This window comes from Aquarana catesbeiana, linkage group LG10 (genome assembly GCF_042186555.1).
Source record: "Aquarana catesbeiana isolate 2022-GZ linkage group LG10, ASM4218655v1, whole genome shotgun sequence".
Lineage (NCBI taxonomy): Eukaryota > Metazoa > Chordata > Amphibia > Anura > Ranidae > Aquarana > Aquarana catesbeiana.
In genome coordinates, this window is record NC_133333.1 from 29,193,449 (window position 1) to 29,214,900 (window position 21,452).

The 21,452-nt window shown below is 41.7% G+C and overlaps 1 protein-coding gene across 1 annotated transcript in view; it reads left to right on the forward strand.

Moving 5' to 3' along the window:
* Positions 1-9,547, forward strand: part of LOC141110508 (chemerin-like receptor 1) — a 50,200-nt gene extending 40,653 nt beyond the window's left edge. The window contains exon 2 of the mRNA XM_073601890.1: positions 6,024-9,547. Within this exon, the coding sequence (XP_073457991.1) occupies positions 6,054-7,127 (1,074 nt within the window). The 5' untranslated portion in view covers positions 6,024-6,053 and the 3' untranslated portion in view covers positions 7,128-9,547. The remainder of the gene's footprint in view (positions 1-6,023) is intronic.
* The last annotated feature ends 11,905 nt before the right edge of the window (positions 9,548-21,452 follow it).

Here is a 21,452-nt window from a genome sequence, read left to right on the forward strand (position 1 = left end):
TTTGGAAAATAGACACCCCAAGCTATTTGCTGAGCGGTATAGTGAGTATTTTGCAGACCTCACTTTTTGTCACAAACTTTTGAAAATTGAAAAAAGAAAAAAAATTTTCTTGTCTTTCTTCATTTTCAAAAACAAATGAGAGCTGCAAAATACTCACCATGCCTCTCAGCAAACAGCTTGGGGTGTCTACTTTCCAAAATGGGGTCAATTTGGGGGGGTTTTGTGCTATCCTGGCATTTTATGGCTTTCGAAACTGTGATAGGTAGTGAGGAGTGAAATCAAAAATTTACGTCCTTAGAAATCCTGAAGGCAGTGATTGGATTTCAGGGCCCGTATGAAGCTAGGTTCCCAAAAAGTCCCACACATGTGCTATCCCCGTACTCAGGAGAAGCAGCAGAATGTATTTTGGGGTGTAATTCCACATATGCCCATGACGTGTTTGAGGAATATATCATTTAGTGACAACTTTGTGCAAAAAAAAAAAAGTTTGTAATTTTCCCGCAACTTGTGTCAAAATATAAAATAATCCATGGACTTAACATGCCTCTCAACAAATAGCTTGGGGTGTCTACTTTCCAAAATGGAGTCATTTGGGGGGGGGGGGGTTGTGCCATCTTGGCATTTTATGGCCTTCAAAACTGTGATAGGTAGTGAGGAGTGAAATCAACAATTTACGCCCTTAGAAATCCTGCAGGTGGTGCTTGGTTTTCAGGGCCCTGTACGTGGCTAGGCTCCCAAAAAGTCCCACACATGTGTTATCCCCGTACTCAGGAGAATCAGCAGAATGTATTTTGAGGTGCAATTCCACATATGCCCATGGCTTGTGTGAGCAATATATCATTTAGTGACAACTTTGTGCAAAAAAAAAAAAAGTTTGTCATTTTTCTGCAACTTGTGGTAAAATATAAAATATTCCATGGACTCAACATGCCTCTCAGCAAATAGCTTGCGGCATCTACTTTGCAAAATGGGGTCATTTGGGGGTTTTGTGCCATCTTGGCATTTTATGGCCTTCAAAACTGTGATAGGTAGTGAAGAGTGAAATAAAAAATTTACGCCCTTAGAAATCCTGAAGGCGGTGCTTGGCTTCGGGGCCCCGTACGCGGCTAGGTTCCCAAAAAGTCCCACACATGTGGTATCCCCGTACTCAGGAGAAGCAGCAGAATGTATTTTGGGGTGTAATTCCACATATTCCCATGGCATGTTTGAGCAATATATCATTTAGTGACAACTTTGTGCAAAAAAAAAAAAAGTTTGTAATTTTCCCGCAACTGGTGTCAAAATATAAAATAATCCATGGACTTAACATGCCTCTCAAAAAATAGCTTGGGGTGTCTACTTTCCAAAATGGGGTCATTTGGGGGGGGGGGGTTGTGCCATCTTGGCCTTTTATGGCCTTCAAAACTGTGATAGGTAGTGAGGAGTGAAATCAACAATTTACGCCCTTAGAAATCCTGAAGGCGGTGCTTGGTTTCGGGGCCCCGTACGCGTCTAGGCTCCCAAAAAGTCCCACACATGTGGTATTCCCATACTCAGGAGAAGCAGCAGAATGTATTTTGGGGTGTAATTCCACATATGCCCATGGCATGTTTGAGCAATATATCATTTAGTGCCAACTTTGTGCAAAAAAAAAAAGTTTGTCATTTTCCCGCAACTTGTGTCAAAATATAAAATATTTCATGGACTCAACATGCCTCTCAGCAAATAGCTTGGGGTGTCTACTTTCCAAAATGGGGTAATTTGGGGGGGTTTTGTGCCATCTTGGCATTTTATGGCCTTCAAAACTGTGATAGGTAGTGAGGAGTGAAATCAAAAAATTACGCCCTTAGGAATCCTGAAGGCGGTGCTTGGTTTCGGGGCCCCGTACACGGATAGGCTCCCAAAAAGTCCCACACATGTGGTATCCCCATACTCCGGAGACGCAGCTAAATGTATTTTGGGGTGCAATTCCACATATGCCCATGGCCTGTGTGAGCAATATCATTTAGTGACAACTTTTTGTAATTTTTTTTTTTTTTGTCATTATTCAATCACTTGAGACAAAAAAAATTAATATTCAATGGGCTCAACATGCCTCTCAGCAATTTCCTTGGGGTGTCTACTTTCCAATATGGTGTCATTTGGGGGGGTTTGTACTGCCCTGCCATTTTAGCACCTCAAGAAATGACATAGGCAGTCATAAACTAAAAGCTGTGTAAATTCTGGAAAATGTACCCTAGTTTGTAGACGCTATAACTTTTGTGCAAACCAATAAATATACGCTTATTGACATTTTTTTTACCAAAGACATGTGGCCAAATACATTTTGGCCTAAATGTATTTTTTTATAGCAAAAAGTAGAAAATATCATTTTTTTTCAAAATTTTCTGTCTTTTTCCGTTTATAGCGCAAAAAATAAAAACCGCAGAGGCGATCAAATAGCATCAAAAGAAAGCTCTATTTGTGGGAAGAAAAGGACGCAAATTTAGTTTGGGTACCATATTGCATGACCACGCAATTAGCAGTTAAAGTGACGCAGTGCCAAATTGTAAAAAGTGCTCTGGTCAGGAAGGGGGTAAATCCTTTGGGGGCTGAAGTGGTTAAAGAGATAGCTCAGAGTCAGCCATGACAGCTCCTACTTAGAAACATCTACTTGTAAAAGGCAAAAAATATTTTGTTTATAATTTTTTTAGACATACTGTGTCAATGGGAACAGATAATAAACATATGGTGGGGTTTTCTCAAACTTGACTACAAAAGTGGAAATATGTTTTAAAGTGATTGTAAAGCCTAAACATTTTTTTTGTACCATAAAGTGCTGTTAAAGGCAGAAGGTTTTTTGATCTTGATGCATTCTATGCATTAAGATAAACAGCCATCAATGTGCAGCAGTCCCCCTCAGCCCCCCTAGTACTTACCTGAGTCCCATTTCGATTCAGTGATGTTGCACGAGCGACTTAACTGTCCAGGACTCTCCCTCCTCATTGGCTGAGACAGCAGTGAAGCGCCATTGACTCCCACTGCTGGCAATCAAAGTCAGTAAGCCAATGAGGAGAGAGAGGGGGTGGGGCCTGGCCTGCAGCTCCATGTCTGAATGGACACAGGGAGCTGTGGCTTGGCTCAGGTGCCCCCATAGCAAGCTGCTTGCTATGGGGGCACTCAGCAGGAGGGAAGGGGCCGGGAGCGTAGAAGAAGGAACCGAGAAGAGGAGGATCGGGCAGCTCTGTACAAAATCACTGCACAGAGCGGGTAAGTATAACATGTTCGTTATTTTTAACAAAAAAAAAACAAGTATCACTTTAATGCATTCCTTGCATTAAGTTAAAAAATGTTTAGGCATTGTTTTTGACCCCTCACTCCCTCTTATGCTTACCGGAACCTTCATTCGATCCAGCGCTGTGCACATCTGCAGCTCTTCTCTCCCCTCACTTCCATGTCTCACTGGCTTTTTGGGGCACCAGGAGCCATTGGCTCCCAGTGCTGTCAATCAAAGTTAGTGACAAGGAAGCAGGGGGCGGGTCCGGGTCCGGCTGTGTGTGTCAATGGACGCAGCAGCAGGGCTTGGGAGCGAGCATGCACAAGTGCCCCCATGGGTAGCGGCTACCTGTGGGGGTATGTTTAGTTCCAAATTGAAATTTGGACAAATTTCTTGTTATTATGAAATTCAGAGGTATCCGAATTTCCGAATTACAATAGTATCAAATTTAAATGAATCCGAAATAACGAATCAAAATTTCAGACAAAATTCAAATTTGAATAGTTTTCGAATCACATTCAAATTTCCAAAGAAATTCCCAAAAAAATAGAATAGAAAATAAAGGAAGAATAGAAAAGAATATAATGGAATATAATAGAAAATAAAAGAATATAATATAATAGAGTAAAACAGAACAGAATAGAAAATAAAAGAATAGAAAAAATAGAATAGGAAAAAAAAGTATAGAATAGAAAATAAAAGAATAGAGCAAAACAGAACAAAATAAAATAGAAAATAGAAGAACAAAATACAATTAAGTATGAAATAAAGGAATAGAATAGAACAGAATAAAAAATAGAATATATAAGAATAAAATAGAAAGAATATAGCCATCTTCTGAAATTTGAATTTTGAATAGAATAAAGTCAAATTTGAATAGAATAGAAAATAATATAATAGAAAATAATAGAATAGAAAAGAATAGAATATAATAAACAATAGAATAGAAAGAACATAACAGTACAACCGTTTTCCGAAATTCTAATTTCAAATAGAATAAATTTGAATTTTGAATAGCATAAATTTGAATTTGAATAGAACAGCAATAAATAGAATAGAATACAAAAGAAAAGAACAGAATAGAAAAAAACCAAAAAAAACCCCAAAAAAACAAAACAATAGTATCGAATAGAATAGAAAGAATATAACTATCTTCCAAAACTAGAATATAATACAATTTGATGTAGAATCAAATTAGTTTAGAATGCAATTCAAATGAAATTCCATTTAAATTGGAATGGAATTCGAAAAATTTGGATCGATTCAAATTTGAATAAACAAAACAAACAACTCCGAAAACTATTTGAACTAATTTAACCACTTCAGCCCCGGAAGAATTTACCCCCTTCCTGACCAGAGCACTTTTTGCGATTCGGCACCGCGTCGCTTTAACTGACAATTGCGCGGTCGTGCGACGTGACTCCCGAACAAAATTGACGTGCTTTTTTCCCCACAAATAGAGCTTTCTTTTGGTGGTTTTTGATCACCCCTGCGCTTTTTATTTTTTGCGCTATAAACAAAAAAAGAGCAACAATTTTGAAAAAAACGCATTATTTTTTACTTTTTGCTATAATAAATATCCCCCAAAAATATATAAAAAAACAATTTTTTCCCTCAGTTTAGGCCGATACGTATTCTTCTACATATTTTTGGTAAAAAAATCGCAATAAGTGATTATTGATCGGTTTGCGCAAAAGTTATAGCGTTTACAAAATAGGGGATAGTTTTATGGCATTTTTATTAATCATTTTTTTTTTTAAATGGCGGCGATCAGCGATTTTTATTCTGACTGCGACATTATGGCGGACACATCGGACATTTTTGACACATTTTTGGGACCATTGTCATTTATACAGCAATCAGTGCTATACAAATACACTGATTCCTGTGTAAATGACCCTGGCAGTGAAGGGGTTAACCACTAGGTGGCAGGGGTAGGGGTTAAGTGTGTCCTAGGGGCGTGTTTCTATCTGTGAAGGGCATGGCTGTGTGTGACACGTCACTGATCTCTGCTTTGATGACAGGGAGCAGAGATCCAGTGACACTGTCACTAGGCAGAACGGGGAGATGCTGTTTACATTAGCATCTCCTTGTTCTTCCTCCCCGTGAGGCGATCACGGGTATCCCGGCGGCAATCGAGTCCGCGGGACCCGCGACCCGACTCGTAGAGCTTGCCACGTGCCGCTGGCCGCCTCTTAAAGGGGAACATAAAGGTACGTGGTTTTGCCTGTACGAGCCCTTCTGCCGCAGTATACCTGCGTGAGGCGGTCGGCAAGTGGTTAACTAAACAAGTTTATGTAAATAACAAATCAAAACGAACACATTTTTTCGTTCTGCACATGTCTATATGATAGAAAGCCCAGATAATTCCTGATGTGATCTGACCTTAGTCAAACAAATATGTTTGTGCCCTAACTTGTGACATCATTATAGAAGACTGCCGTCTTCTGAAGTCTGTGGACAGCTAATAGCAAGCATCCCCCAGACAGCAATGTGGGCACCCAATGGAGGAGCCTCTCACTCTCCAGTCTGAAAGAAAGAAGACTGGGGACCCAACAGGTCAAGTGACCACCGAATTAGATAAATACGTGGGGCATTTCGTTTTGTTTATTTATTTATTTATTTATTTATTTATTTATTTATTTTAATCCACTGTGATAATTAGCTGCATTTGTTGGGGTATTTTATGTCTGCCTAAAGTTAAGTTTTAAGTAAAGAAAACAAGCCTTTGTTGGGGAGAACATCACCATTTTTTTTTCATAAAAGATTTTTTTCTTTATTGTCACAGGTTTCTTTGACTCTGTTTTGCTTTGGGACAATGAAAAATTCTACGGTATATCTCAATACCTCAATGACACATATGCCCTTCACAGTCACTCCGCTGGACGAGCTGCAAGATACTTACTCAACTGACATATATGATGACAATAATAAAACGGCAGATATGTTTCATATAATTTCAATAGTAATCTATTCTGTGGCCTTTCTTCTGGGGACAATTGGAAATGGTCTGGTCATCTATTTCACCACTTTTAGGATGAAAAGGACAGTCAATGTTGTTTGGTTCCTTAATTTAGCCATAGCTGACTTTATCTTCACATTTTTCCTGCCGTTCAGCATTGCCTATATCGCCCTTGGTTTTCACTGGCCTTTAGGGAAATTCATGTGCAAGCTTAACCGCACTATTATATCCATCAATCTGTATGCCAGCATCTTCCTGCTCACTGTGATCAGCATCGATCGTTGTACATCAGTAATGTTCCCTGTTTGGTGCCAGAATCACCGAACTCCTAGAGTGGCCTCCTTTGCAGCCCTGGCAGTTTGGATCCTAGCATTCCTTTTCAGCGTACCTACTTTTATTTTCAGAGATACGGCCATTGATGACAATTTCATTGTTTGCTTTAACAAATTTCATGAAGATCAAAATGTTGCTAATTCAATACACAAGGGCACGATCATAATACAACTCATATTTGCTTTCATCATTCCGCTCTCTCTAATTATCCTGTGTTATGTAATAATTATGTTTCGCATCCAAAGAAATCGCATGAACACATCTGGCAAGCCATTTAAAATTATTTTAGCTGTTATAATTACATTTTTTATCTGCTGGTTTCCTTTCCATGTCTTCTCCTTTTTGGAGTTGTCTGCAATGTATCCTGGCAATGATCACCTGTATGATGTAATACACATTGGAATACCTCTTACCACCAGTTTGGCCTACATTAACAGCTGCATCAACCCTGTTCTCTACGTGTTTATGGGGCGAGATTTCAAAACAAAGTTACGCAAATCTTTCCGTTCAGTTCTTGAAAAAGCTTTCACGGAGGAAAGTGTTCCAGCAAGCTTCAGGAGTAAGACCAGGTCAACCTTCGACTCTGAGCAAGTGTAAACTGAAGCCACATCCACAAATGAAAATGTATTGTCATGGATTAAGGAGACATGAGCTCTTTGGCTTTTTTTAGGATATTTTGATTTGCTTTACTTATGTTTCCCTGATTCAATAGTCTATCCTAGTAATTACTGTAATTTCAAATAAGTTTACCTGCCTCCATTTGTTAAAGAAGGCTGCTGTAATTTGCCACAATACTAGAATACCAGTTCTAGTTAAATTCAGCTGATAAATCCTTTGCACTCCAAATACCTGGAAACATATCTGGACATGCTGACTTTTTTTTCCATTGTTTTTGGCCCTGTCAATATGTACATAATTTCTGATGTAGGGTCAATGACGACCTTCTCAACCTTGGGACTTCTCAATATCTCACATCCCATATATATATATAAACGTTTATTCACACAAAAAAACAATAAATATATCTTGAAAAAATCAATAAACCAACTTGGACAGTCAACAGTTATATCTACACTGCTTGCTTTAAAAATACATATAATGGGGTATTAATGATTACAGATCTGTGGTAGTTGGTGCCTTTTATATCTGCCTGGAGATAATCTTTAGGTACAAGGAAATTAGCTTTTGTTATAGGAAACATTACCCATTTTTCCCCCTATTTTTTTCAACATTTTACAGGTTTCTTTGTCTCTGTTCTGTCTTAAGACAATAATGAATTCTAATATGACTTATGTCATATAATGCCTTTAGCAGAAATTATTAAAACAACTTAAATATGTTCTATTGTCTTCTGTTTCTCAGTGTAGAATGTGTATAGAGCTATACACTATATGGCCAAAAGTTGAGTAAAAGTTGCTAAAGCATACAAACAGTCCCCATTTTGAAACCTTATATGCAAGTTTTTGGCCATAAAAAGGTTATGGGGGTCCAGGGACATGTATCAATGCAAATTTTTTTTAAAAAAAAAAAGATCGTTTTTACAGTGATTTTATTGATGCTTAACCACCTCAATACTGGGCACTGTATATCCCCTTCCTGCCCAGGCCATTTTTCAGCTTTCAACGCTGTCACAATTTGAATGACAATTGCGCGGTCATGCTACACTGTAACCATGTGGAATTGTTATCATTTTTTTCGCACAAATAGAGCTTTCTTTTGGTGGTATTTAATCACTCCTGGGTTTTTAATTTTTCCCCCCCAAAAAAAAGACCAAAAATGTTTAAAAAAAAGTTTTTCTTAGTTTCTGTAAGTAAATTTTGTAAATAAGTAATTTTTCTCTTTCACTGATGGGCACTGATGAGGCAGCACTGATGGGCACTGATGAGGCAGCACTGATGGGCACTGATGAGGCAGCACTGATGGGCACTGATGAGGCGGCACTTATGGGCACTGATGAGGCGGCACTTATGGGCACTGATGAGGTGGCACTGATGAGGTGGCACTTATGAGGAGGCATGAATATTCCGCACTTATGGGCACTGATAGGTGGCACTGATATGTTGCACTGATGAGCACTGATAGGCGGTACTGATGGGTGGCACTGACTGGCATCACTAATGGCCACTGATTGCTAGCACTTGTGGCCACTGATTGCTAGCACTTGTGGGCACTCATTGGAACTGATTGCTGGCAGTGGTGGCACTTAATTGTAATCAGGGCACTGATGATCAGTGCCCTGATTACATACCTAGCTGTCCCCTGTAAAGAGATGCCGCTGATTGACTCTCCTCTCCTCACACTCTGTCAGTGTGAGGCGAGGCGCGCCGATTACCGGCATCTCCGTGTTTACATGTGACCGGCTGTGATTGGATACAGCCAATCACATGGTTAAAGAGCCATGGCTCTTTACACAGATCAGGGTCGCTCCGTATCCTAGCAACACGGCGCGGACCACGAACGCTGCACTACGCGCCCCCGGGGGGCACACAAAAGCAGTCGTTCTGGGAGGCCGTCATATGACATCCACCCAGAACGAGAGCCGCACTGCCCAGCCGTCATTTGACGGTGGGCGGGTGGCAAGAAGTGCTACAACTACCATTTATAAAGAAAAAAAAATTAAATGACATTAAAAATGGCGGCAATACTGTACCAGGTTATGTTAAAAAAAAGGCGCCAGGGTCCTCCCCCCCACAATCAATACCATGCCAATTTTTTTAAAAAACAGTGTGGCGCCCCCAAAATCCATACCAGACCCCTATCTGCAGCCTAGACAGGCCAGGAAAAGGGGGGTGAGCTAGTGCCCCCTTCCTCCTGAACCATACCAGGCCACATGCCCTCAACGTGGGGGGGGGGGGATGAGGGCTTTGAGGCAGTGAGACCTGCAGCCAAGTTTGTTGCTTTTCACATCATGAGCAAACCCTAGGTTTGCATTCATGTGTATGTAAACCCAAACAATGAACTTCTTTTATTTGTTCTCCTTTGTTCTGTTAAATATACCATTAAAGAGTTTTGTTATATCTACTCCATATGTGCCCTCTTTATTCTGCCAAGAATCCGGTGCTGCCCTATGCACTCTGCATTGTTATCCCAAGCATTATTAGCCCTACCTCAATTCTCTACTGTGAACCATAGATTACATCTCCCTACATTATGGAGATAAGGAGAAAGGGAGTTTTTCTGTATGTCTCACATACTTCATGCCCTAGTGTAACGATGCTGCTCCTCCATAGATACCGTGGAGAAGTGAGCATAGCCACCCTTGGCTTGACTATGTCAGTTGTACAGCTTCATTTTCTAGGGGTGGCATGAATACTATAGCATGAAGACATAGACAATGGGTGGGGCTTTAAAGGCATCAGAAAAAGTTCACAAGTAAAATACATAAAGTTTATTATACAAAGATGAAAAAGGACAACACAGTTCCATTACAAGAAACTAAAATATAAATCAATATCACATGACTGTCATACGAATACCCATCAATCCACTGAAGGGGACCCATAAAGGTCACAACAAAAACAAAAATAGAATACCAACGCGTTTCAACTCCAGTCATCTTCCTCAGGGAGTTAATGAAATGGGAAATCTCTACAAAAGAACATTATAATAGTCAAAAAAATACAAAAAATTATGTATAAAAAGAGTTAAAACAGTATAATATAACATGTTGCATATCACATCAAAATACACTCACAGTGTTGGGCAGGTGGCATGTTATTTGAATCCCCAGGTGAAAATGGAAAAAATCAATCTAATGCAGCCACACCATCTAAGGACTGCTAAGCTGCAATATTTTACATTTTTGTTTTTGGGTTTAGATGCACTTTAAGGTGCTTGTTTGCAATCACTATTATCATATTGTGTGTTTGTGTGCGTGGGAAGGAGGATGATTTCATTTATATCGCCACCAAATCTAAATACCGATAAGCTGAAATATTTTATTTTTGTTCCTGGGTTTACGTACACTTTAACAAAAAAAGTGTGGTGCCTTTTCAGATAAAGTTTAATCAATACTCTGCTATGACTAAAAGATCAGCTCTGATTAGTTGCTTTCTTCAGTTTTTTTACTGATTAATCTCTTTTCTTTGGTTTATTCGGGTTTTGGTTGTCTTTTGTTTTTGTTTTTTTGAGGTTCACAGATTACTTTATAAATAATACATTTCCAGTTAAAACCATAGAGCTTGCTGCAACTGTACCCTGGAGGTTCACAAACACATAACCAGTTAAAGTGATTGTAAAGGCTCGTTTTTTTTTGTTTTTTGTTTTTTTAAATAACAAACATGTTATACTTACCTGTGTGCAATTGGTTTTGCACAGAGCAGTCCGGATCCTCCTCTTCTGGGGTCCTTCTTTGCTGCTCCTAGTCCCTCCCTCTGGTGAGTGCCCCTCAGCCAGCAGCTTGCTATAAGGGGCACCCAAGCTGAGTCAGAGCTCCTTGTATCCATTCAGACATGGAGCTCCAAGCTGGCCCCACCCCTCTCTCCCCTGATTGGCTGACTGACTTTGATTGACAGCCACATGAGCCAATGGCGCCGCTGCTCTGCCTCAGCCAGTCAGGAGGAGTGTTCTGGATGGCTGAGGGGATCGTGGACATCGCTGGAGAGAGAAGGAGCTCAGGTAGGTAATTGGGGTGTGCTGGGGAGGCTGCTACACACAGAAGGTTTTTTATCTTAATGCATTAAGATAAAAAAACCTTCTGCCTTTACAACTCCTTTAAGGTTCGCTTGGATACTATTTACAGCTTCCCACTAGCTAACTGTATATGATGTTTCTTTGTATAATGTTCCGTGCTAAGGATATGTTAATAAATGTCTTGTGGCCCAAGCTGACTTTGTTTTGGGCTGCTGTAAAATGATCAGAATCCAATCAGCAGAGCTGCCGATCATGTGCTCACTATGACAGCCAATCATAGTGATCACATGGCTTTGTTTACAAATAAGCTGGTGCTGGCATTTGCGCTGCCTGCCTCAGCTTTCAATGTGCCTCACAGCTCAGCAGCTGTTCAAGTGATATCCAGTCTACTGAGCATGGGATCACTATGACAGACAATCATAATGATCATGTGACTTTGTGTGCAAGCAAGCTGGCACTGGCTCACACTGTATATATATATATATATATATATATATATATATATATATATATATATATATATATATGTGTATATATATGTATATATATGTATATTTTTTTAAAATCAAATGATATATTATTACACACACATATAAAATGTTAAAGCTAAAAAATACTATACTTTTTTTCATTAAAAAAAAAAAATCGATGGGTACATAGTGTCGTGGCATCATTAATGATGGATTGATGGCGGGGAGCTGTGTGGTGTATTTTGCAGTAAACTGGAGATTCAGAAAATACTAGTTTATAAAGTGATTTGATGGCTTGTCTGAAGCCCCTGATGCAACCCCTGTGTGATTTTATGCGGTCTGCTAATATTTTGCATACCTGTGCTTAAGCCTCCATTCAGGAGAATTATTACTTGTCTTGCATACTCCTCCTGCAGCCACTTGTATACCATCTCCTTCCCGGGACTTCCCCTGCTGAGTCTTTATTGGGTTTAAATCCTTTTAAGTGAAATTGGTTCTCTTTATTTACAATTGATTGATGTGGTAGCATATACAGTATCTCCTGAAGAAGCCTATAAATCTGCGAAACGTGTCAGGTTGCTACATGCTGACAACTAATTGTAGATAACTGACATCGTGGACTTTAAATCCGATTATGATGAAATGTTTTTAATATATATTCCAGTGTTTTAACATGAATTCAATAAACTATATCAAGCAGTTACCGTCACCTTAAAAATCCCAGCTCTCCCTCTGGGGAGCACTTCTTGTCTATCCTGTAGCATCATCAATGATTCTTATATACAGTATTTCACAAAAGTGAGTACACCCCTCAAATTTTTGTAAATATTTTATTATATCTTTTCATGTGACAACACTGAAGAAATGACACTTTGCTACAATGTAAAGTAGTGAGTGTACAGCTTGTATAACAGTGTAAATTTTCTGTCCCATCAAAATAACTCAACACACAGTCAATAATGTCTAAACCGCTGGCAACAAAAGTGAGTACACCCCTAAGTGAAAATGTCCAAATTGGGCCCAATTAGCCATTTTCTCTATCCGGTCTCATGTGACTCGTTAGTGTTATGCCCCGTACACATGAGCGGAATTGTCGTCAGAAAAATCTTGGTTGGTTTTTCCAACGGAATTCCGCTCAAACTTGGCTTGCATACACACGGTTACACAAAAGTTCTCTGAACTTTCCACCGTCAAGAACGCAATGATGTACAACACTACGAAGTTCAACGCTTCCGAGCATGCATTGAATTGTTTCCGAGCATGCATAGGAATTTTGCGCGTCGGAATTGGTACAGACGATCGGAATTTCCGATCAGAACTTTTTCTGACCGAAAAATAGAGAACCTGCTCTCAATCTTTTGCTGGTGGGAATTCCGCCAGCAAAAGTCCGATGGAGCATACACACGATCTGAATTTCTGACCAAAAGCTCACATGGGACTTTTGCTGGGGAAATTTCAAATCGTGTGTACGGGGCATTACAAGGTCTCAGGTGTGAATGGGGAGCAGGTGTGTTAAATTTGGTGTTATCGCTTTCACTCTCTCATACTGGTCACTGGAAGTTCAACATAGTACCTCATGGCAGAGAACTCTGAGGATCTGAAAAAAAGAATTGTTGCTCTACATAAAGATGGCCTAGGCTATAAGAAGATTGCCAAGACCCTGAAACTGAGCTGCAGCATGGTGGCCAAGACCATGCAACAATTTAACAGGATAGGTTCCACTCAGAACAGGCCTCACCATGGTCGACCATAGAAGTTGAGTGCACGTGCTCAGCCTTATATTCAGAGGTTGTCTTTGGGAAATAGATGTACGAGGGCTGCCAGCATTGCTTCAGAGGTTGTAGGGGTGGGGGGGTCAGCCTGTCAGTGCCGAGGCCATACGCCGCACACTGCTTCAAATTGGTCTGCATGGCTGTCGTCCCAGAAGGAAGCCTCTTATAAGGATGATGCACAAGAAAGCCCTCAAAACAGTTTGGTGAAGACAAGCAGACTAAGGACATGGATTACTGGAACCATGTCCTGTGGTCTGATGAGACCAAGATAAACTTTTTTGGTTCAGCTGGTGTCAAGTGTGAGTGGCAGCAACCAGGTGAGGAGTAGAAAGACAAGTGTGTCTTGCCTACAGTCAAGCATGGTGGTGAAAGTGTCATGGTCTGGGGCTGCATGAATGTTGCCTACACTGGGGAGCTACAGTTCATTGAGGGAACCATAAATGCCAACATGCAGAGCATGATCCCCTCAATTCGAAGACTTGAGCATCTGTGGGGCATCCTCAAAAGGAAGGTGGAGGATCGCAAGGTCTCTAAAATCCACCAGCTCCATGATGTCACCATGAAGAAGTGGAAGAGGACTCCAGTGGCAACCTGTGAAGCTCTGGTGAACTCCATGCCCAAGAGGGTTAAGGCTGTGCTGGAAAATAATGGTGGTCACACAAAATATTGACACTTTGGCCCAATTTGGACATTTTCACTTAGGGTTGTACTCACTTTTGTTGCCAGCGGTTTTGACATTAATGGCTGTGTGTTGAGTTATTTTGAGGGGACAGCAAATTTACAGTTATACAAGCTGTACATTCACTACTTTACATTGCATTTATCGGGAAAACAAAGAAGCCATTAAAAGTCAGAATTGGCAAACACATTCAAAGTATCCCTAAAAAGGACGATGAACGTCCCCTTGCTCTCCATTTTATCAAATTTCACAATGCTGAACTCAAGGTACTCGTCTTCAAAGGAATCTACAAACTTAACTTACCACCACAAAGAGGAGACTTTGATAGAATTCTCTATCAGAAAGAAAAGATGTGGATTTACAACCTGAACAGTCTGCAGCCCTTGGGGCTCAATACTGAATGTAACTTGTCTGTATCCCTTGAACCTTGAGTCCCTCTGCAGTCTCCTACCTTCCCCTGGAGGCAGCTTCCTGATCCTCACTACATAATAAACTCTTGATCTTTACTTTTTCCTGTCTGTTCTCTCTCCATTGATGGGTTATTTCATTTTCTAATTGTAGCTAAGTAAGGGATTAATTGATGTACAGTGGGGACGGAAAGTATTCAGACCCCCTTAAATTTTTCACTCTTTGTTATATTGCAGCCATTTGCTAAAATCATTTAAGTTTTTTTTTCCTCATTAATGTACACACAGCACCCCATATTGACAGAAAAACACAGAATTGTTGACATTTTTGCAGATTTATTAAAAAAGAAAAACTGAAATATCATATGGTCCTAAGTAGGGATGAGCTTCGTGTTCGAGTCGAACCCATGTTCGACTCGAACATCGGCTGTTCGATCGTTCGTCGAATTGCGAACGATATGGGCCGTTCGCGCCAAATTCGTGTGGCGCGTCACGGCCCATAATTCACTGCGGCATCGCAGTGCATTGCTTGCTGATGATTGGCCAAGCATGCACTATGACCCGCATGCTTGGCCAATCACAGCGCCGCCTTAACAGAGAGCCATAATTGGCCAAAGCCAAGGAGACTTTGGCCAATTATGGCTCAGGGGATTTAGTACACGCCCCACACTATATAAGGCCGCCTGCACGGCGGCCCTGTGCAGTGTGTTCCGGTGTGCTGAGAAATAGAGAGAGAGAGAGACAGTGTCATTTCATTTGAGTTAGCTAGATTAGGCAGGACAGTCAGTCAGTTAGCTGCACTTAAAGTGTATTGTGTATATATATGCATCCCAGGTGTTGCATATATATATATATATACACTGTATTCAGTTTAGCTAGATCCGTTCCTGTTATCTGCTAGACTATTTACATTTAGTGCAGTGCGTCCTGCTCACAGTGTTCAGCTAGATCCGTTCCTGTTATCTTCCTACTGACAGGCAGGCTTGTCTTGTTACAGTATTTTGAAGAAAATTACTGGTGTTCTTTTGATCCTATTAGTACCACAGTCAGGCAGCTAGACTATTTACATTTAGTGCAGTGCGTCCTGCTCACAGTGTTCAGCTAGATCCGTTCCTGTTATCTTCTTACTGACAGGCAGGCTTGTCTTGTTACAGTATTTTAAAGAAAATTACTGGTGTTCTTTTGATCCTATTAGTACCACAGTCAGGCGGCTAGACTATTTACAGTTAGTGCAGTGCGTCCTGCTCACAGTGTTCTGCTAAACCTACAAGTAAGTGTAGTGCACAGTGTTCAGCTAAAGCTACAAGTTAGTGTAGTGCGTCCTCCTCACAGTGTTCAGCTAAACCTACAAGTTAGTGTGGTGCGTCCACCTCACAGTGTTCAGCTAAACCTACAAGCTAGTGGGGTGTGTCCTGCTTACAGTGTTCAGCTAGATCCGTTTCTGTTATCTTCTTACTGACAGGCAGGCTTGTCTTGTTACAGTAAATACAGCTACCTGAAGAAAATTGCTGGTGTTCTTTTGATCCTATTAGTACCACAGTCAGGCAGCTAGACTATTTACAGTTAGTGCAGTGCATCCTGCTCACGGTGTTCTGCTAAACCTACAAGTTAGTGGGGTGCGTCCTGCTCACAGTGTTCTGCTAAACCTACAAGTTAGTGGGGTGCGTCCACCTCACAGTGTTCAGCTAAACCTACAAGCTAGTGGGGTGCGTCCTGCTCACAGTGTTCAGCTAGATCCGTTTCTGTTATCTTCTTACTGACAGGCAGGCTTGTCTTGTTACAGTAAATACAACTACCTGAAGACAATTGCTGGTATTCTTTTGATCCTATTAGTACCACAGTCAGGCAGCTAGACTATTTACAGTTAGTGCAGTGCGTCCTGCTCACAGTGTTCTGCTAAACCTACAAGTTAGTGGGGTGCCAAAGACTGCCTATGCTGATGCTGAGTGACTATCCCTGAGTAATTATCCTCTTCCTCCTCAATCATCACGCTGATAGCTTGTAAGAACATTTTTGGTTCTGGGCGCCACCACCAGTGCCTAAGGCACAATTTTTCAGCCCCTGTTTAACAGGGGCGTGTAATTACAATTTTTGATGTAATACTTTGCAGCAGGGCTCGTTCCTGCATTCCAACTAGAGTGTCTGTGAGGGGTTGCAGTGTTGTGGCACCAGCACCAGTGCCTAAGGCCTATTTTTTCTGCCCCTGTTTAACAGGGGCGTGTAGTTACAATTTTTGATGCAATACTTTGCAGCATGGCTCGTTCCTGCGTTCCAACTAGAGTGTCTGTGAGGGGTTGCAGTGTTGTGGCACCAGCACCAGTGCCTAAGGCCCATTTTTTCTGCCCCTGTTTAACAGGGGCGTGTAATTACAATTTTTGATCCAATACTTTGCAGCAGGGCTCGTTCCTGCGTTCCAACTAGAGTGTCTGTGAGGGGTTGCAGTGTTGTGGCACCAGCACCAGTGCCTAAGGCCCAATTTTTCAGCCCTTGTTTAACAGGGGCATGTAATTACAATTTTTGATGCAATACTTTGCAGCAGGGCTTGTTCCTGCATTCCAACTAGAGTGTCTGTGAGGGGTTGCAGTGTTGTGGCACCAGCACCAGTGCCTAAGGCCTAATTTTTCAGCTCCTGTTCAACAGGGGCATGTAATTACAATTCTTGATCTAATATTTCACAGCAGAGCCCTGTGAGGGCTTACAGTGTTGTGGCCACAGCAACACCTAAGGCCCAAATTTCTGCTGAATATATAGGGCAGGACCCTACTTTCAAACAATTAACTTACAAACGACTCCTACTTGCAAACGGAAGGAGACAACAGGAAGTGAGAATAAATCTACCCCTAGGAAGGGAAATTCTCTCCTGTAAGAGTTAATATGGGAAAAACATTTCTCCTTTCCACTGATGCTTTCCAATCCATTGGGACAAATAGTGAGGTGAAATCTTCTGAAGAGGAGGAAAGACAGCAAAACAAATGTCACAGGGGTGATAACCCTTCCCTATGTTTTCTAAAAAGCTTAAAAAAGATTTTTTGGCTGGAGCTAAACACGTTAAAAATGTACCCGTTCAAAATTACAAAGAGATTCTACTTAACAACAAACCTACAGCCTGTATACTGCTGTTCAGAGTATATAGGGCCTGGTGGCCCCACACCTTTCCTTATTTTAATTTGGGTGCGGGGTTCCCCTTAATATCCATACAAGACCCAAAGGGCCTGGTAATGGACTGGGGGGTACCCATGCCGTTTGTCTCACTGATTTTCATCCATATTGCCAGGATCCGACATTACATTAAACCCGCAAGCAGTTTTAAATGAGATTTTTTCCTTTAAAAATGACATTTGGTGCAGGGACTGTTCTAAACATGGGAAACACGCGTCACTTTACAGGCATACTATAGACACCCCTCAGGTACGATATTTAAAGGAATATTTCACTTTTTTTTTTTACTTTAAGCATCATTAAAATCACTGCTCCCGAAAAAACGGCCGTTTTTAAAAGTTTTTTTTGCATTGATACATGTCCCCTGGGGTAGGACCCGGGTCCCCAAACCCTTTTTAGGACAATACCATGCAAATTAGCCTTTAAAATGAGCACTTTTGATTTCGAACGTTCGAGTCCCATAGACGTCAATGGGGTTCTAACATTCGTGCGAACTTTCGGTCCGTTCGCAGGTTCTGGTGCGAACCGAACCGGGGGGTGTTCGGCTCATCCCTAGTCCTAAGTATTCAGACCCTTTGCTCAGTATTTAGTAGAAGCACCCTTTTGATCTAATACAGCCATGATTCTTTTTTGGGAAAGATGCAACACGTTTTTTACACCTGGATTTGGGGGTCCTCTGCCATTCCTCCTTGCAGATCCTCTCCAGTTCTGTCAGGTTGGATGGTAAACGTTGGTGGACAGCCATTTTTAGGTCTCTCCAGAGAGGCTCAATTGGGTTTTAGTCAGGGCTCTGGCTGGGCCATTCAAGAACAGTCACAGAGTTGTTGTGAAGCCACTCCTTCATTATTTTAGCTGTGTGCTTAGAGTCATTGTTTTATTAGAAGGTAAACCTTCGGCCCAGTCTGAGGTCCTGAGCACTCTGGAGAAGGTTTTCGTCCAGGATATCCCTGTACTTGGCCGCATTCATCTTTCCCTCGATTGCAACCAGTCGTCCTGTCCCTGCAGCTGAAAAACACCCGCACAGCATGATGCTGCCACCACCATGCTTCACTGTTGGGACTGTATTGGACAGGTGTTGAGCAGTGCCTGGTTTTCTCCACACATACCGCTTAGAATTAAGGCCAAAAAGTTCTATCTTGGTCTCATCAGACCAGAGAATCTTATTTCTCACCATCTTGGAGTACTTCAGGTGTTTTTTAGCAAACTCCATGTGGGCTTTCATGTGTCTTGCACTGAGGAGAGGCTTCCTTCGGGCCACTCTGCCATAAAGCCCCGACTGGTGGAGGGCTGCAGTGATGGTTGACTTTCTACAACTTTCTCCCATCTCCCGACTGTATCTCTGGAGCTCAGCCACAGTGATCTTTGGGTTCTTCTTTACCTCTCTCACCAAGGCTCTTCTTCCCCGATAGCTCAGTTTGGCCGGATGGCCAGCTCTAGGAAGGGTTCTGGTCGTCCCAAAAGTCTTCCACTTAAGGATTATGGAGGCCACTGTGCTCTTAGGAGCCTTAAGTGCAGCAGAAATTTTTTGTAACCTTGGCCAGATCTGTGCCTTGCCACAATTCTGTCTCTGAGCTCTTCAGGCAGTTCCTTTGACCTCATGATTCTCATTTGCTCTGACATGCACTGTGTGCTGTAAGGTCTTATATAGACAGGTGTGTGGCTTTCCTAATCAAGTCCAATCAGTATAATCAAACACAGCTGGACTCAAATGAAGGTGTAGAACCATCTCAAGGATGATCAGAAGAAATGGACAGCACCTGAGTTAAATATATGAGTGTCACAGCAAAGGGTCTGAATACTTAGGACCATGTGATATTTCAGTTTTTCTTTTTTTAATAAATCTGCAAAAATGTCAATTATTCTGTGTTTTTCTGTCTGTATGGGGTGCTGTGTGTACATTAATGAGGAAAAAAATGAACTTAAATGATTTTAGAAAATGGATGCAATATAACAAAGAGTGAAAAATTTAAGGGGGTCTGAATACTTTCCGTCCCCACTGTATATCTGTGGAAGCAGGACTGTGGTGAGCAAATACTTAATCTATGGTGCAATGATGTGTCCCCCTTGGATCAATGATAAAACTGTATATATCCCCATTGGGCTAATTGATGTCTACCTGCGGTGAGCAATGCCTAACTTTGGGTGGTTTGATATGCCCCGTGAAGACTAAGGCCAAGACAGTATCTAGGGTTGTATGTAGTGGCCATGGCGGCCAGCTTGCAGTGTTATATGTGGCTACGACCTTCCATGTTCTGCTATATACTAACAAGCATGTGACAGTTCCTTAAACACTAAGAGAGAAATGGACAAGCTTATGGCCCTAACGAACCGCCAACAAACTATAATGCCTAATTTATGGTAGATGGTCATGCCCCTCTCAGAGTGATGTTAGGAATAACACACGCTGTCCATATGCTGTATACATTCTGCAGTTTGTGATGATCTTTGTGGCTAAGGCTTCCTATGTCTTGATATGCACTACAAGACATATGATAGTCCCTCCAATACTAAGAGGTAAATAGATAAGATGTTGGTCCTAATGAACGGCTAATAAATAATAATGTCCAAATTATGGTGGATGGTCATGCTTCCTATAGAGTGATTTTGAGACTGAACATATGCTGTCTGGACTAACTGATGTATATTTGCAGCAACAAGACTATGGTGAGCAATGCCTATTTCTCTGGTGGAATGAATGGTGTTATCCAATGCTGCACAGCAGCAAGCAAACGCTGCACAACAGATAGCCAACGCTATCACACAGGAGCAAACCAAGGCGCTGTGCCAACAGATTGGTGCTGTACAGGAGCAATCGCAGAGGCTGTTTGAACAGCTAGCCACTGCTGCAAAAGCGAATAGGAAAACCCTGACTGAGGTTGTGGAGACGCTAGCACAGTGGTCACCTGCTAAAATTGATGATGTTGGAGACAAGCCCTCAGCCATCCATGTGAGTCGCTTTCTTTCTAAGATGACTGCAGATGATGATACAGAGGCCTTTCTGCTAACGTTTGAATGGACAGCTGAGAGGGAAGGTTGGCCTGAAACCCAGTGGGCAGTACTGGTAGCCCCCTTACTTTCTGGAGAATCGCCGAAGGCCTACCATGATCTGGAGTTGGCAGAAGTGAAAAACTATGAGAAGGTCAAGCGGGAAATCCTGTTGCGACTTGGTATCACCTTGGCTGTGCGAGCATAGCGGGTCCACAGCTGGTTCTTCCAAGATGAGAGGCCCCAGGATCGCAGATGTTTGATCTAATCCACCTGGTGCGGAAATGGCTACAGCCGGAGTCCCTGTCTGCGCCACAAATAGTGGAGCGTGTGGTCATTTCCCTGCAGAAGTGGGTGAGTCAAGAAGACCCCAAGTTGGCAGGCAACCTGGTGGAGCTCGTTGAGAGATACTTTGCTGCAGAGAGCCTGGTCACCACCCCTACAGCCGCATGGTCTTTCCACCCATGTTGCAGCAACATGTTGCAGCAAACTGTCCGTTGACAGATGAGCCCATGCAGTGTGAGGTATCTATTAGAAGGCAGTCTATATTTGCTGCTGCTTCATGCGCTGCAGCTCAAAATGTAGGAAAACACATGTGCCAAATGACTGTTAATCATAAGCCTATTATGCCCTTGATGGACTCTGGAAGTTTAGTGACTTTGGTTAAAGCTGAGATGGTTGAAACTGTGAATTTTAATTCTAAAAAAGTTGCTGTGATCTGTGTACATGGGGATACCCAGGTGTATCCTATAGCCACTGTTCACTTTAAAACTGACTTAGGTACAGTGACCCATACGGTTGGACTTGTGCCCTACTGG